Genomic DNA, 14,777 nt, shown 5'->3' on the forward strand with positions numbered 1-14,777 from the left:
GAGGTAGCTCAGAGAGTAAAGCGCTTATGGACCTGAGTTTAATCCCCTGAAGTCACATTTAAAAAATAAAATAGGCTTGGTGACATGTTTGCGCTCCAGCTGTGTGGAAGCAGAGATGGGTGGATCACCGGGAGCAGCCTCGCCACATTGGCTATTTAGAGACTCTTCTCTAGCTCATTCTCTCTCCGTCTCCTCCTCCCCTTCCCCCACTCTCTCCCCTCCCCCTCCTCTCTCATACACACACACAGCACATACACATGCACACACACACATACACATCACAAGCATTCACACACACATAGTCACACACACATCACAAACAACAAACATATACACACGCACACACACACACACACACACAAATGCAAACATGCACACAGAATACAGAAGGGAGGTTTATTTTCTTGTTGTCTCAGAAATCTCGGTCTCTGTTGCTTTGGGTTTGTGGTAGCTCAGTACATCATGGTGGCCGTGCATAGCAGAGTCAACCCTGTCAACTCATGACAGCAAACAGGGAAGAGATAGAAGAGAGGATGGGGGTCCCATATTCCCTTTGCAACCCCCCTCGCTGCATAAAGCCTTCTTGGTTTCCATTCTTTTCGAGCTGAGGACCAAACCTTTTAACACACAAACATTTGAGGGACATTCTAGACCAAGCTATAGGCTTGCCCCAGAGTCTCCAGAACACTCTTCCCGTTCCTCTTCTGTGACCCACCCCCACCCACTGGCCTGCATTTGACACCACTCATGCTTGTACACAACTGACAGTCTATTAAATGATTTCACACACGGGCCAACAAGATGGCTCAGCAGGAGAAGGCAACTTGCCACCAAGCCTGACGATGACTTGAACTCAGTCCCCCAGGCCCTACATTGTAGAAGGAAGACCTGCTTCCTGCAAGTTGTCCTCTGACCTCCCCACACAAGGTGACTAGATAAAATCCAATGGCAACAGCACAGTGATCTCACCGTCTTCCTCCTGTTCTCCGTTTGCTGACTGTTTTTCTTTCTGACAGTAGGAGTGTTGCTATGTGTCTGTGAGGTACACATCCTCCTTGGTCGGCTTATGGTGTTTTACAAGCACATCTCTAGCTCACCCTGAGGCTTATCTTTTGCTTTTTGAAAGAATTATTTACAGAATTGTCCTACAAAGGAATAGCTTTCAGCAGGCCATTCTCAAGCTGACTTGGTTCTGGTTGATGCCCCCTCCCCCTTCTCCATGGTCTCCTGCTCCTCCCTCTCGCCACTTACACCCTTCTGCCTCAGAACCCCTTCCCCTCCATTTCATTTCACATTTGCTACACACACACACACACACACACACACACACACACACACCCCGAACCCTTTCTTTTAACATTCATTTTCTCCTCTCTCGGCCCTTTCTAGTTTCCTGGCCTCTGCTCACGCTCACTTCCACACAGATAATCACATACATGAATTAACAGCTCCGATCCACATACGCAAGAAAACATTTGTCTGAGTGTAGGATGCTTCGCTTACTGTGTTTACAGATCCATCCATTCTTTCTTAAAAATATAATATTGCCTTCCAAGATACTTTCATTATCATAAAAGGACACCCCATACTCGTTGAGCAGTTGGTGCCTTCCCTGGGCCCCGGGAACTCTGCTTCACATTCCTATGGGCCATTCCATCCTGGATACGTCATGGAATTGTATGGTACGCACCTGTGTCTGACTTATTTCATTAACGTAACGATCCCAGGGTTCTTCCCAGTCTTAGCGCCTCTCAGGGCTTCTAGCCTTTCCACACTGAATGTTTTATTATGCGTAGACATTCATCAACGCACATCGGAACTGGATCCAATTTTTGGCTAATGTTAACGTTATTTCTAGGAAAAGTATGCAAGTCTTCACTTGAGTGTAAGTTTTCCGTTCTTTGGGCTGTGTCCTCAGCAGGAGTGTCCCTGGATCGGACAGTTGATTAGTTTTTAGGAAAGCTGACTGGTTAATGCTTTGACCACACGGTCATCTTCTTCCTAGCCCTGGGAGCTGCATGGTCTCCTCAGCAGACCTTGTTTTCTGTTCTGTTTTGCTGCTGTTGAACGGGGACAGGTGCTGGTGAAGCTGGTGAAGAAAACGTAACTTCCACGGTTAGTGAAACTCTGTATTAGGGCAGCCATTGTGAAAGTAGAATTACATCATACAGGCCAGCCCCCTCCCCCACTTCTTAATATTTACACAAAGGCTCGAACTTAGTGCCTTGAGGCACATTTGCAGACCGTCATTCACCACAGCAGTGTTATTCACAGAAGCCACGATATGGAAATTGAATGTCCGTCAGCACATGAACAGATACAGAAGACGTGGCTCATTTACACGACGGAATATTGTTCCCTAAAAAGAAAAGCAGTTTGTGTCCTTTGAACCAAGGATCTGTGTCGGAGAACAGGATGAGACGTGGCATAGGTCAGACACAAAGGACAAGTATCACGTATTCTCACAGACATGATGTCATACTCTCCCCACACTCTGAAGTCACAGAGGACGAGACTAGAATATGATGTCACCAGCAAGGCAGGGGCTGGAGAGCCTGAAGAGAGAATAATCAAAGGGCCAGCACCTGTTACATGGGAAGAATACATTTTATTTTTATAGCTCTTGCTCAGTATAGTGAATAATTGAGAGCCGTGCATTGCTTTTAAATTTTTTCTACTTTTCCTTATTTAGTGTGTTCAGGCACGCTCGAATGTATGCACGAGGAGGTCAGGTGACGACTTGCAGGACTCAGTTCTCTCTGGCCCAGCAGCAGGTGCCTTCACATGAGCCATCTGGCCAGCCTCAATTTGATACAATTTAGTCACTGAGAAAATAAATCCCAGTATTCTTCCCATAAAAAGTCAAATATTCGAGGTGATAGATGAGTTAATTAGCTCGATTTAACTATCTTATACTCTGTTCAAAATGACATCACCCTGGGTGTGACGGTTTAAACCAGCATGCAGGAGAGTTATAAGTTTGAGGCCTGGCTGTGCTAACAGGGAATCACTTCCAGGAAACACAGACTGGGGAAGAAGCTCGGTGGCAGAGAGCTTGCCCAGTTTATACAAGGGTTCCACCTTCAGCACTGACAGAACCCCCTGATATCACGTTACGTCACACAGAAGCAGCCAAGAATAACTTCTATACACATGTTTTAAAATGTTGTAAAGGAGTGTGTATTGTAGTGTGTGTGTATGTAAGAGTGTGTGTGTGTGTGTGTGTGTGGTGTGTGTATGTGGTGCGTGTGTGTATGTGGTGTGTGTGTATATGTGATGTGTGTGGTGTGTGTATGTGGTGTGTGTGTATATGTGATGTGTGTGTGAGTGTGTGTGTATGTGGTGTGTGTGTGTATGTGGTGTGTGTGTATATGTGATGTGTGTGTGAGTGTGTGTGTATGTGGTGTGTGTGTATATGTGATGTGTGTGTGAGTGTGTGTGTATGTGGTGTGTGTGTATATGTGATGTGTGTGTGAGTGTGTGTGTATGTGGTGTGTGTATGTGTGTGTGTATGTGAGTGTGTGTGTATGTGGTGTGTGTGTATATGTGATGTGTGTGTATGTGGTGTGTGTGTATGTGGTGTGTGTGTATGTGGTGTGTATGTGTATGTGGTGTGTGTGTATGTGGTGTGTGTGTGTGTATGTGGTGTGTGTGTATGTGGTATGTGTGTGTGTATGTGGTGTGTGTGTATGTGGTGTGTGTGTATGTGGTGTGTATGTACGTGGTGTGTGTGTATGTGGTGTGTATGTATGTGGTGTGTGTGTATGTGGTGTGTATGTGTATGTGGTATGTGTGTATGTGGTGTGTGTGTATGTGGTGTGTATGTGTATGTGGTATGTGTGTGTGTGTGTGTGTGTGTGTGTGTGTGTGTGTGTGTGTTTTGCAGGTACCCTTGTAGTTCAGAAATGGGTGTCAGGTCCATGAAGCTAGAGTTATAGATGTTCGGGGACCACCTGAGGTAGGTACTGGGATTTGAACTCAGGACCTCTGCAAGAGCATTGTGTGTACTTAACCACTGATCCATCTCTCCAGCCTCACTTTAAAACTTGTTTTAGGGGAAAGCACAAAGCGAAATATGTGAGAGAAAAGAAACCGAATACCTGGTTTTCAGACTCCCAGAGTGATTGGTGCATTTTTACATTAAGGTTTCCACTCTGTTATGTGAGTGAAAGAATAGGTAAAAAGTGAAAATATAGACAAAATTTTAAACTAAACACCCAGGCAATAATTGAATGAGACAACAGTTATGTAGAAAATTTAGTCTTTGGTGTTGATGATTTCGGTTTGCTTATGACGGATGTTTACAGACAAACCCAGATACGACAAGTATCATCTTAACTACAAAGCTGTTGCCGGGACTTGAGATACTGTAGCTCACAGTGGCGAGTGCTTGGTATTCACAAGGCCCAGCATACCCTCCTCAAAGTATAAGCAGAAAATCACTGGGCCCTACCTCTTCCCCTGCTCAAAGCAGCAGCTCTGTATTCACTGATTTTGACCTTCTAGCCCACCACTGGAAACATGATAACCAAGATGGAGACCAGAACAGTCAGGAAGATGTCAGGGACTTCGGGAATGCTGGCGATTATTGGCTTAGATGGGGTTATCAGGATGTAACCCCTCACACCTCATACCTCATACCAACTAATGCACATATGCAGAGCACGGAGTACTGCTGGGGCGTCTGTTCTCCTGTGACCACCAGAGGGCGCTGTACTGCCTAGCACCAGCCCAAGGAAAGACCCAGATTCAAAAGTCAAAGGCTATTTCTGCTAATTGTACACGTTCCTGTCACACCATTCTAAAGTGGAACATCTTAAGTCAGGGCCCGTCTACAGATGGACAGAAACCTGTTCCACTCGATTGTAGCTCACTTACTAACTTTGCATTTAGATAGAGATGGGCTGGGGAGATAATTCAGTGGGTAAAGCGTACCCACATTAAAAGTCAGGCGTGGCCACACACGGCTGTGACGGCAGAGCTGGGACGTAGAAGCAGACAGATCTCAAAAGGTTTCTAGCCAGCTAGTTGAGTCAGTTTGTGAGCTGTAGGATCAGTAGAGCAATGTTATCTCAACAAATAAAGTGCCAAAGGGAGAAAGGATTGTCAACCTCAGGCTTCCACACACGTGCACATGTGTATGTGCACCTGTGCAAATGTGCACGTAAATGTACACACACCCATACACGTAGACACAGACGCACAGAGTTCACACGTATACACACAGACACAACGTGTACATAGACACACAGTATGTAGACATACACAGACACAGTGTACACACAGAGAGAAACAGTGTGTACACCTACACACAGAGAAACTGTGTACACATACACATACAGATACACAGCAAACACACACATACACACACAGAGAGACACAATGTGTACACAGACACACACAGTGTACATAGACAGAGACACACAGCGTAAAAACACACAGAGACACAGTATGTACACATACACACACAGACACACAGCATACACACACACACAACACACACACACACATGAGAAAACAGAAGGAGCCGCACATTGCAGGAATGCTCTCACAATTAATGAGAACTTGTTCATATCCCCAAACAATCTGAAGTCACTCTAGGCAGGAATGCTTCAGTGGGGGAAATGGCTGTTTAACTGACAGTTTTTGGACCAAGGAAGTCTGGCTTCCCAGTCCACACTTTAACCACCACATGATACAGCCTCTCTCAGAGAAGAGCACAGATGTACTTAAAAGATCTCCATCTGGAATTTGATGACTGTCCTTTAGTACTTGATTATGATTGATGACTGGAGTGCTAGGAAGAGTCTAATGTGTCCTTGGATATGTCCTGTGTATGTGTCAGCTGAGAAGATGAATGACATCATTTGGTGAGATAAGGAAGACGGGGTCTGATGTCATCATGACGTCATCACAATATCATCATGATGTCATCACAATGTCATCAGGCTTCACAATGGCACCCTAGTAATGTGTGGCTTCCCCAAAACAGTGTCTTTTGCTGTGAAGAGACACCATGAGCAAGGCAGCTCTTATTAAAAAGCATTTAACTGGGGACGTGTTTCTGCTTTCAGAGGGTTAGTCCATGGTCATGATGGCAGGAAGCCGGCAGGCACTGCACTGGAGAACAGTAGCAGAGAAGTTTAGATACTGATTCACAGGCAGCAGGCAAAGCAGAGGGGGAAGGGGGCTGACGTGTGCCCACCTCCATCAAGGCCATACTTTGCCATCCTTCCAAACAGTCCAACTGGCGATTTAGCATCCAAATATCTGAACCTGTGGTGGTGGTGGGGGCGCATCCTTATACAAACCACAGCAGACAGACATATCTGGAGGCTGGAAATCCAAAATCAGAGCATCGGTAAGACCAGGTCTTTTAGTATTAAGGGGTCTTTTCATGGCACACAGTTGTGTGTGACCTTAAGATCCAGGAAGCTGGGGTTGGGGATTTAGCTCAGTGATAGAGCGCTTGCCTAGGAAGCGCAAGGCCCTGGGTTCAGTCCCCAGCTCCGGGGGGGAAAAAAAAAAAGATCCAGGAAGCTGAATACTCTAGGTTATCAAAGGCTGACCTAAGGCAGTGGATTTAAGTCCCCTGTCTCACACCAATGGAGATTTCGGGATGTGGATTCTCATGGGAGTATGCTGTCTTAGTTTTCTACCACTTCAAGGAAAAGAAAATGGGGAGGACAGGGTTAATTCAGCTCACATTTCCAGACCACAGTCCATCACTGGAGGAAGTCGGGACAGGAACTCCAGCAGGGCTGGAACCTGGAGGCAGGAGCTGATGCAGAGGGATGCTGCTTATTGCCTTGCTCCCCATGGCTTGCTCAGCCTGCTTTCTTATAGAATCTGGGACCAGCAGCGCAGGACGGCACCACCTACCGTGAGCTGGGCCCCCCACCTTGAGGAAATGCTTCACAACTGGATCCCATGGGGGCATTTCCTCAACGGAGGCTCTTTCCTCTCTGGTGTCTCTAGCTTGTGTCAAGTTGACACACAAAACCAGCCAGTATGTGTGCTAGATGGAAGCAGGCTCTATCCAGGACAGTCACAGAAAGTGAAAATTGAGCAGAGTTGAGTCGTGAAACAAAAGTGAGAGGAACTCCTGGGAAGGGAGTTGGAAATGACCACTGAACTTCCTTGCCTAAAGCCCTTTATAAGACCAAGGCAGAAACTTTGAGACCAGTTAATTCTCATGGGCCAAGCAAACAGAGGACCTACACACCCAACCAGGGGGACAATCAAGATTACGCCCCTAAGCTATCCACCCACTTAGGGCTGGTTGGAACCTGACTCTGTCCATCTCTGACTCTGACTTCATTAGTCATTGACCTTGACTGTCTGCTCGATGTTAGTCTCTTGGCAGGGGTCACTCCCCTCCGACCTTGCCGGTGTCTGTGTGCTGATAATCTTACTGAGCAGTCTTTGTTCTTCACATCTCCTAAAAAAGAAGCCGTTCTTGGTGACGACATCATTCCGCTCCTTGTCTCTGGGGTGGTCTGGGATGGTCTCCTGGGAGAAACAGTCTTGTTAGAAGATATCCTGGTCTGTTGAAATTAGCTGCAGTCGAAGCAAGACTGCGAGGAAAGACAATAGGGACAGAGCAACCATGGTGACAAGAGTGGAGGCAGCAGCTAAGATTATCCCTTCTCAGCTGACTTCCTGGACCCTTAACTCCAGACACCTGCATGCCCTCAAAATAATAAGGGAACCCTGCGGAGGAGAGTAGCAAGGAGAAGCAGGCCTCACAGAGAAAGAAGGTATCCTCCCTAAGAGAGCTACAGGCCACATATCCAAGCCTAGGACAAAAGCCTGGAGGTTTGGACTCCCTCCTGAAGAAACCTCACAAAGGGTAAATGTGCCTTGACTCAGGGAGACCGCATCATGGCGGAAGCCATGGAGGAAGAGCAGTTACCAAATATAGGACCAGAGAAGAACCTGGTGACTGGTGGCTCACTCCCATCCCATAGAATCTGCCCCAGAGAAAGTCTTCCTTCGCCCCCAGCGAGCTCGCAGGCGACCCTGAGCCCTCTCCTCCTCCGAGACTGAAATGGTGGAGATGCGTTCTCTGCTTCTGGCTGTGTGTGTTGATTCTTGGGCCACTGTGCCTTATGTTTACATCATGAGAGATTAGGAAAACATTTTTTTCCAGAAAAAGAAATGGAGGAAAAAAAAAGGAGGGAGAACTTGCTTGCTAACAGTGCCCGCCGCCATAGCCTCCTTTGCCAACTACCTCTAATGGTTTGTCCTGGTTACGGAGGGATGTGAGGCTTAATGGACATTATTCATGAAAAAACAAACAAACAAACAAAAACGGATGCCTTCTGCCTCCCAGGACGCTGCTTTTGAGTGTTCTGGGATAATAGGGAGAACACTGGTTTAGGAGTCAAAGTATTTGGGTTCTAGTTCCTCTCACTCTTCCTGGTACTGGAGGGTCATTTAGATTCTCTGGATTCTAAAACAGAGTGGAACGTGTGTAAGATACCTCTGACTCAAAAAAATCCCATCCCTGCTATAGCGACACTGTTTGTCATCAAAGTAAAAGTGAGGAGGGCCTGATGGCCAAGCCTCCATTCTGTAAAACTAGAAAATGCATAGGAGAGAGAAAGTATGGGGTTTGAAGGTCATACACCAAAGTAACAGAGTCATATATGTGTGTGTGTCTTCATATATATAAATATATGCATATAGTCTTCATATATATGCACATATAGTATTCATATATGCATATGCTCAATTATACATATATAGTCTTCATATATATATACATATATTTGTATCTCATATATATAGTTATCCTAAGGTAGGGGTGGGGCTGAAGAAAACAGCCAAGGAAGTTTCTTGACTCCACCCTCTTTTCTGGACCCACAGTTAGATCCTAGCTGCTACAAGGTTGCACCAGCAGCAGTGTGGGTGGGCACGGGAAACAGGTTCAGCCGTGCCCGTGTGGAGGCTGCTTCAGACATAATCAGATGCTAGGTGTATGGTTAGGGAGCAAGGGGGAAAAAAAGGAGAGGGAGAAGAGGGCTTGAAGGTTTTTCGTGACTGCTCACCTGTGGCAGCGGATTCTCTGCACTAGAGGCTGGGGAGAGGGCTCAGGGAAGGAAGACGGGAATCTTCTGAGGGCTCACTTGCCCAGCTCGAGTTTGTGCCGACTGAGGAAGAAATGCAAGACAAGGTGGCTTTGGTTGCCAGCATCTTTGATCTAGTCATTACCAGTTTAGCCTGGATCTCACTGATTTGGTTGCCAGCATCTTTGATCTAGTCATTACCAGTTTAGCCTGGATCTCACTGATTTGGTTGCCAGCATCTTTGATCTAGTCATTACCAGTTTAACCTGGATCTCACTGAGTGCCACTCATTCGTTAGTGGCAAGGAAAGCCGGGGAAAGAACCACTCAAGAGAGCAAGATGCCGCAGTCTCCCTCCACCCTTTTGCCTCACAGACCCCCAGTGTGCACTGTTATGGTGGGCAGGTTTATGGCTGTGCATGCCAGGGGAAGGGGTGTGTAAGTTTTCTTGTACTGACTATCCACTCAGTTCTAGGCAGCCATGCAGACTGGGTAGGAAAAGACGAGTGGAGAAGGAAAAGAGGGAGGGAGGGGGATCCCTGGTCTCCCTGGCCTCCCAAATCCTTGACTCATTTGTATTCATTTAACATTTTATAATATCTTGTTCCCATTGTCTCATGTTAAGGTCGCCCTCCTTAACCCAAAGTGCATGTGGGAAGAGGACATACTGCCAAACATCGTTGTGTGGTCCCCTCCATGTGCCAGCCATGTTTTACAAAGAGATGTCATGCTAGTCTATGTTTGAATGCACACCATCTTCCTCTCAGGTCTTGTTCTCTTTGTCTGAGCTCTTCTCTCCACAGTGAGTTTGCGTCTTTAGGACTGATGTCCTTATGAGTCTGGATTTTAGGAAGAAGCAGGAGGAATGGGGAAATCAAGTTGTTTGTAGTCCCCGTGACTCAGAAGGCTAAGGCAGAAGGATTGATGGATTAAGGCTAGCCTGGGCTTCAGGGTGTCTGCAAGGCCAGCCTTGGCAACTTGGTGAAACTCTGTCTCAAAATACAAAGTAAAAATAAGGCTGGGGTTATAGCTTGGTGGTAGAGCCTTTGTCTAGGATGCAGGAGGTCCTATGTTCAATCACTGGTACACACACACACACACACACACACACACACACACACACACACAGAGAGAGAGAGAGAGAGAGAGAGAGAGAGAGAGAGGAATAAGAAAACCAGACTGTTAGTCTCATTCTTCAGAACTAAGAAAATGAAGAACCATAATCCATTGCATATTTACCACCTGCTTCTTAGCAAACATGGGTCATTTCAAAATGCAAATGCACTTCATTAAATCCAGGTTATTAAGACCCCTGCTTTGGACAAGTCTTCTCCCCATCACTACCTCACTGCTGTGCTGACTTGAACTCCATGACCATGGCTATGGCCCTGCATGGCCCCAGATAAGCATCCCATTCCCTTCCCCTGAAATCTCCATTTATATAATGTCTGAAGAATTGTGGGGTGCTTTTTTTTTTCAACTAGGCATAGTGGCACATACCTTTAATCCCAGCACTTGGGAGGCAGAGGATGGTGGATTTCTGTGGGTTTTAGGCCAGTCTTTTCTTCATAGAGTTCCAGGATGGCCAGCAGTACCAGAAGAGACTGGAAAATGAAGAAAGGACAGTCGTACCTTACATGTGTTCCTCAAGGGCTTCAGTGGGGGCAGCTAGCCTCACGTCACTGACTCAGAACCTCATCCCTCCTCTCCTCCGTTTAGCTTGGTTACCTCCTACCCGACTACAGGCTTTCTTCGGTGCTCTAGATTCGGCTATTTTAGCTCTCCCTTTGAAGCCCAGTCTATTCTCACTGCAACATATGTGAGCAGCCTGAGGCTTCACCAGGAGCTTTTCCCTCCCTCCCACAGACAGCAAGGTCTTGCCCATCTGAGTAGCTGGGCTCCCAGGAGAGTCCTCTTGTCTGCTGTGGGTAGCTGGATCCTCATGGTGTTATCCTCTGAGCCTCTTCTCAGAGGGATGTGGATTCATCCAAGATGGCTCCACTCTGCCGACCTAGTCTCCCTGTCAGCTCTGCTCTCCCCAGCCGCAGGGTGCCTCAGAACTTCAGCAGATGGAGCTTGAAGGGACGCCATCTTGTACCTGGGAAGTGGGAACGGCGGGATTAGAATTGAAATTCGGCTTTGCATTCACTCACGTGAAGGTGCCTCTGGTTCACCCAAACAAACAACTCTGCTTTTGCAAGGACCCTAACAACGTCTGTAACTCAGTTCTAGGGCATCCGAAGACCTCTTCTGGATTACTCAGGCACCAGCATGCACGTGTACATAAACATTAAATCCTAAATCAGTAAATCGTGAAAGTCGTTAGTTTACAGTGACCCTTGGAACTGACTGAGGCCTTCCTATTTGAACGTTTCTGGATGTCGTCATGTTTGTGTGCCAATGGCTTTATCCCACCTGGGAAGCTTTTAGCCGTTACTTCTGCGCGAGCACGCACACGTTCCTTTTACTTCTTATTGAAAATAAAGTTATTTTACAATATAAATATATCCCGATCACGGTTTCTCCTCCCATATCATCCTCTCAGATCTTCCCCACCTTCTGACTCCACGTGGTGTTTCTCTCTCTCTCACCTTACATGTAAATAATAATTATAATTAATAATAATTATTATTATAAAATGAATAAGGATAAAACAAAAGGAACAAACTAAAAAATAAGAAAAGCATAATACATACACACACACGCCATAAAAACTCAAAATCAGAAACCATAATTAGAAAAAAGTCCAAATATATTTATTTGGGGGGGGGGTCTGGGTTCCTCACTTGGGATGGTTTTTCAAGTTCCATCCATTTGCACGAGAATTTCATGGTTGTTTTCTGAACAGTGGAATAATATTCCATTGCGTGAATGAACTACGTTTTCTTTAAACAGTGACAGACATCCAGGCTGTTTCTAACTTCTGCCTGTTACGCATAGAGCAGCCATGGACACGGATGAGCAAGGGTCTCTGTGGTAGGACGTGGAGCCCTTTGGGTAGACGCCCGAGAGTGGCGTATCTGGAGCCTGAGGTAGATCTATTCCTAGCTTCCCGAGGAACAGCCACACTGATTTCCATGGTGTCAGCCATTCATGTCTTGACAGTGCTTGGCACTGAGCTTTTTGTTATTCTCTAGAACAGCTGTGCCCCGATGCCTGATAAAAGCAACTTGAGGGAGAAGAATTTGTTTCAGCTTAGGGTCTGAGGAGAAGTTCCTCACAGAGGGGATGGATGGCAGCGAGAGTTTAAGGTCATTGTTATACTCACAGCGAGGAATCGGAGAGATATATGTTTAGTTTGCTTTCTCCTTATCAGAATGGGGCCCCAAACCAGAGGCTGGTACTGCCTATATTTAGGGTGATTCTTCCCAATTCGATGACCCCAATCTAGACAAGCCTTCACAGATATGCCCAGAGATTTGTCTCCAAGGTGTTTCTAGATCCTGTCTGGTCGATGGTCAATGTCACAAGCATTATCCTGGGGCACTCTGGTCTTGTTCTGGTAACTGACCCAGTTAAGGACAGTTACCACATATTTCTGTGTTGTTGTTGGCCATGATTGGGTCTTCCTTATGTCAGACCAGGTTTGCAGGCGAACCATCTCTCCAGTTACATTGTATTAATCGTGTCCCCCATAGAATATGCATTCAGTAAAATTATCAGTGTTTGCTTCCGAGGAAATGCAAGGCTGTCAGAGTGACGGGGGTGGTAAATGCAGCCACCTCTACCGTCCTTACTCCACAGAGATGAAGGCAATCTGTCCCGTCAGAGATGCAGATCTGTCCTCACACACTGCAGACTCAAAGAGTCACCTCCCTCATGGGTTTCAGTATAAACAGTCCCTCTAAGAATAGTGTGCGTTTTGGTTGTAGACTCTGCCCATGGGCAGCTGGCTGAGTTAGGAATTGGTAGGAATAGCCCGTGGTCTGTCTCTTCATTTGCCTGCCTCTTGCCTCTTACCCCAGTGCTGGAGGAAGACAACGGTCACCTCTCCAGAGTCTCCGCACCTCCCTAGAAGAAGCCACCTGCTCTCCCAGAGTGCCCCAATGGGACTGGACCACACAGGCTGGCCAGAGCCCATGCCCAACACTGGTGAGCTCTGCGTCTTTCTCTTGCCGTATTCCTGGGGGTGCTGTCAAGGACAGGGGGGCGGGTGTGGTGATAGCTACATCTGCTTGTCAGGGAAAAGCAGCCAAAGGTGAGAGGCTCTGACAATGGTCTCATACCTTCAACTATCAAGGACCATCTGGTACCCAAAGAAGGGGCAGGGTCAGCATTGGGCAGATGCTGTGACTGAGTCCTCAGGCCTGGCTAGGAAAGGCCTCGGGTTTGGCCTCAAGAGGAACACTGAGAAGAATTGTTCTTTTGAGTAAGATATTTACCAGAAGAGTTATTAAATCAGGAAAAGTCAGCATGGCAGGGGTATGGGGGAGCTCATGCCTCTGTGGCAGAGTGAGGCTCCCTTCTTACAGGTAGGTCTCAGAGGAAGGGGATTCCATGCAGGGTGGTTGATAAGTAGTCTGCAGTAAACATTTGTAGAGAAAGCACCCAGGTACTTTGCTGTCTCTGATCTAGCCATGGGTACCTCCTTTCCTTGAGTTTTATACACAGCAGCCTCTTGGTTCCTTTCCCAGAATTACAGTAAACATCATACATCATACATCTCACCTACAAAAGGGCTGAATCATGCCAGAAGGGCAGAGGGCTCTAAATGAGCCAGGGCCAGCTTCTTCCCTAACCGTATCTGGGGCAGGGGCTGGTGCAGAGAGATGCTTTACAGAGCTGGCTACAATCTGGGTTGGGTGAGAATTGGCTATTTTTAATTAATTTGTTTATGTCTATGGGTGTGGCTTATTTGCCTGCATGTATGTCTGAGCACAATGTGTGTGTCTGGTGCTGTTGGCAGCCAGAAGAGGGTGTCAGATCCCCTCAGACTGGAGTTAATGATAGTTGTGAGATGTCATGCAGATGCTGAGAATCCAATCAGGGTCCTCCGGAAGAGCATCCGGTGTTCCTAACCGCTGAGCCATTTCTCCAGTCTGGTCAATTATGATTTCGGTATGTGTTCAAGACCGGCCCACATCACAGAAGCTTAATTTTTTTTTTTATTCTGTACAAATTTACTTGCCGACGAATCAAACAATGGTCTGAAATAACTGCAGATTTGATGCTTTGCATTTGTAAGAAGGTAAGAGTTCACATGTCAGGGCCATCTTGGAGGATGGATTATCTGAAGAGAAAGGCTACTCTTTCTCACAGTAATCTCTCCAAAATCTTTGTGTGTCTGTGTGCACGAATATGTGTCTGTGTGTTTGTGTCAGTGTGTGTGTGCACGCTTGTGCATGTGGATGTGGATACGAGAGCCCATATGTGTGGAGGTCAACCTCAAGTATCATTTCTTGTCTACTTGATGCCTTGTATTTAGAGCCTGGGTCCCTGACTGGATCTGGAAGTCACCACTTAAGGCTGACTGGCCAGTAAGCCCCAGGGATTTATCAGTCAGTGCCTCCCTAGTTCTGAGACTTCAAACACATGCCATGACACCCAGGTATGTGCTGGGGAATGAACTCAGGTCCTCCAACTTGTACAGTATCATGTTCTCGACTATGCCATCTCCTTGGCCCTAGTAGGTGAAACTTCCATTTGCTCTTCCTTCCCCACCACTGGCCTCTTGGCTTAAGAGCAATATTACAGAAAATGAGCATGC

General features: G+C 46.7%; 1 protein-coding gene across 1 annotated transcript in view; it reads left to right on the top strand.

The window, feature by feature from the left end:
* Positions 1-14,777, top strand: part of Arhgef4 (Rho guanine nucleotide exchange factor 4) — a 143,801-nt gene that overhangs the window by 56,416 nt on the left and 72,608 nt on the right. The window contains exon 4 of the mRNA NM_001427642.1: positions 13,036-13,162. Coding sequence (NP_001414571.1) covers positions 13,036-13,162 — 127 coding nt within the window. The remainder of the gene's footprint in view (positions 1-13,035; positions 13,163-14,777) is intronic.

The sequence above is a fragment of the Rattus norvegicus genome, chromosome 9, assembly GCF_021556685.1.
Source record: "Rattus norvegicus strain SHRSP/BbbUtx chromosome 9, alternate assembly SHRSP_T2T, whole genome shotgun sequence".
Classification (NCBI taxonomy): domain Eukaryota; kingdom Metazoa; phylum Chordata; class Mammalia; order Rodentia; family Muridae; genus Rattus; species Rattus norvegicus.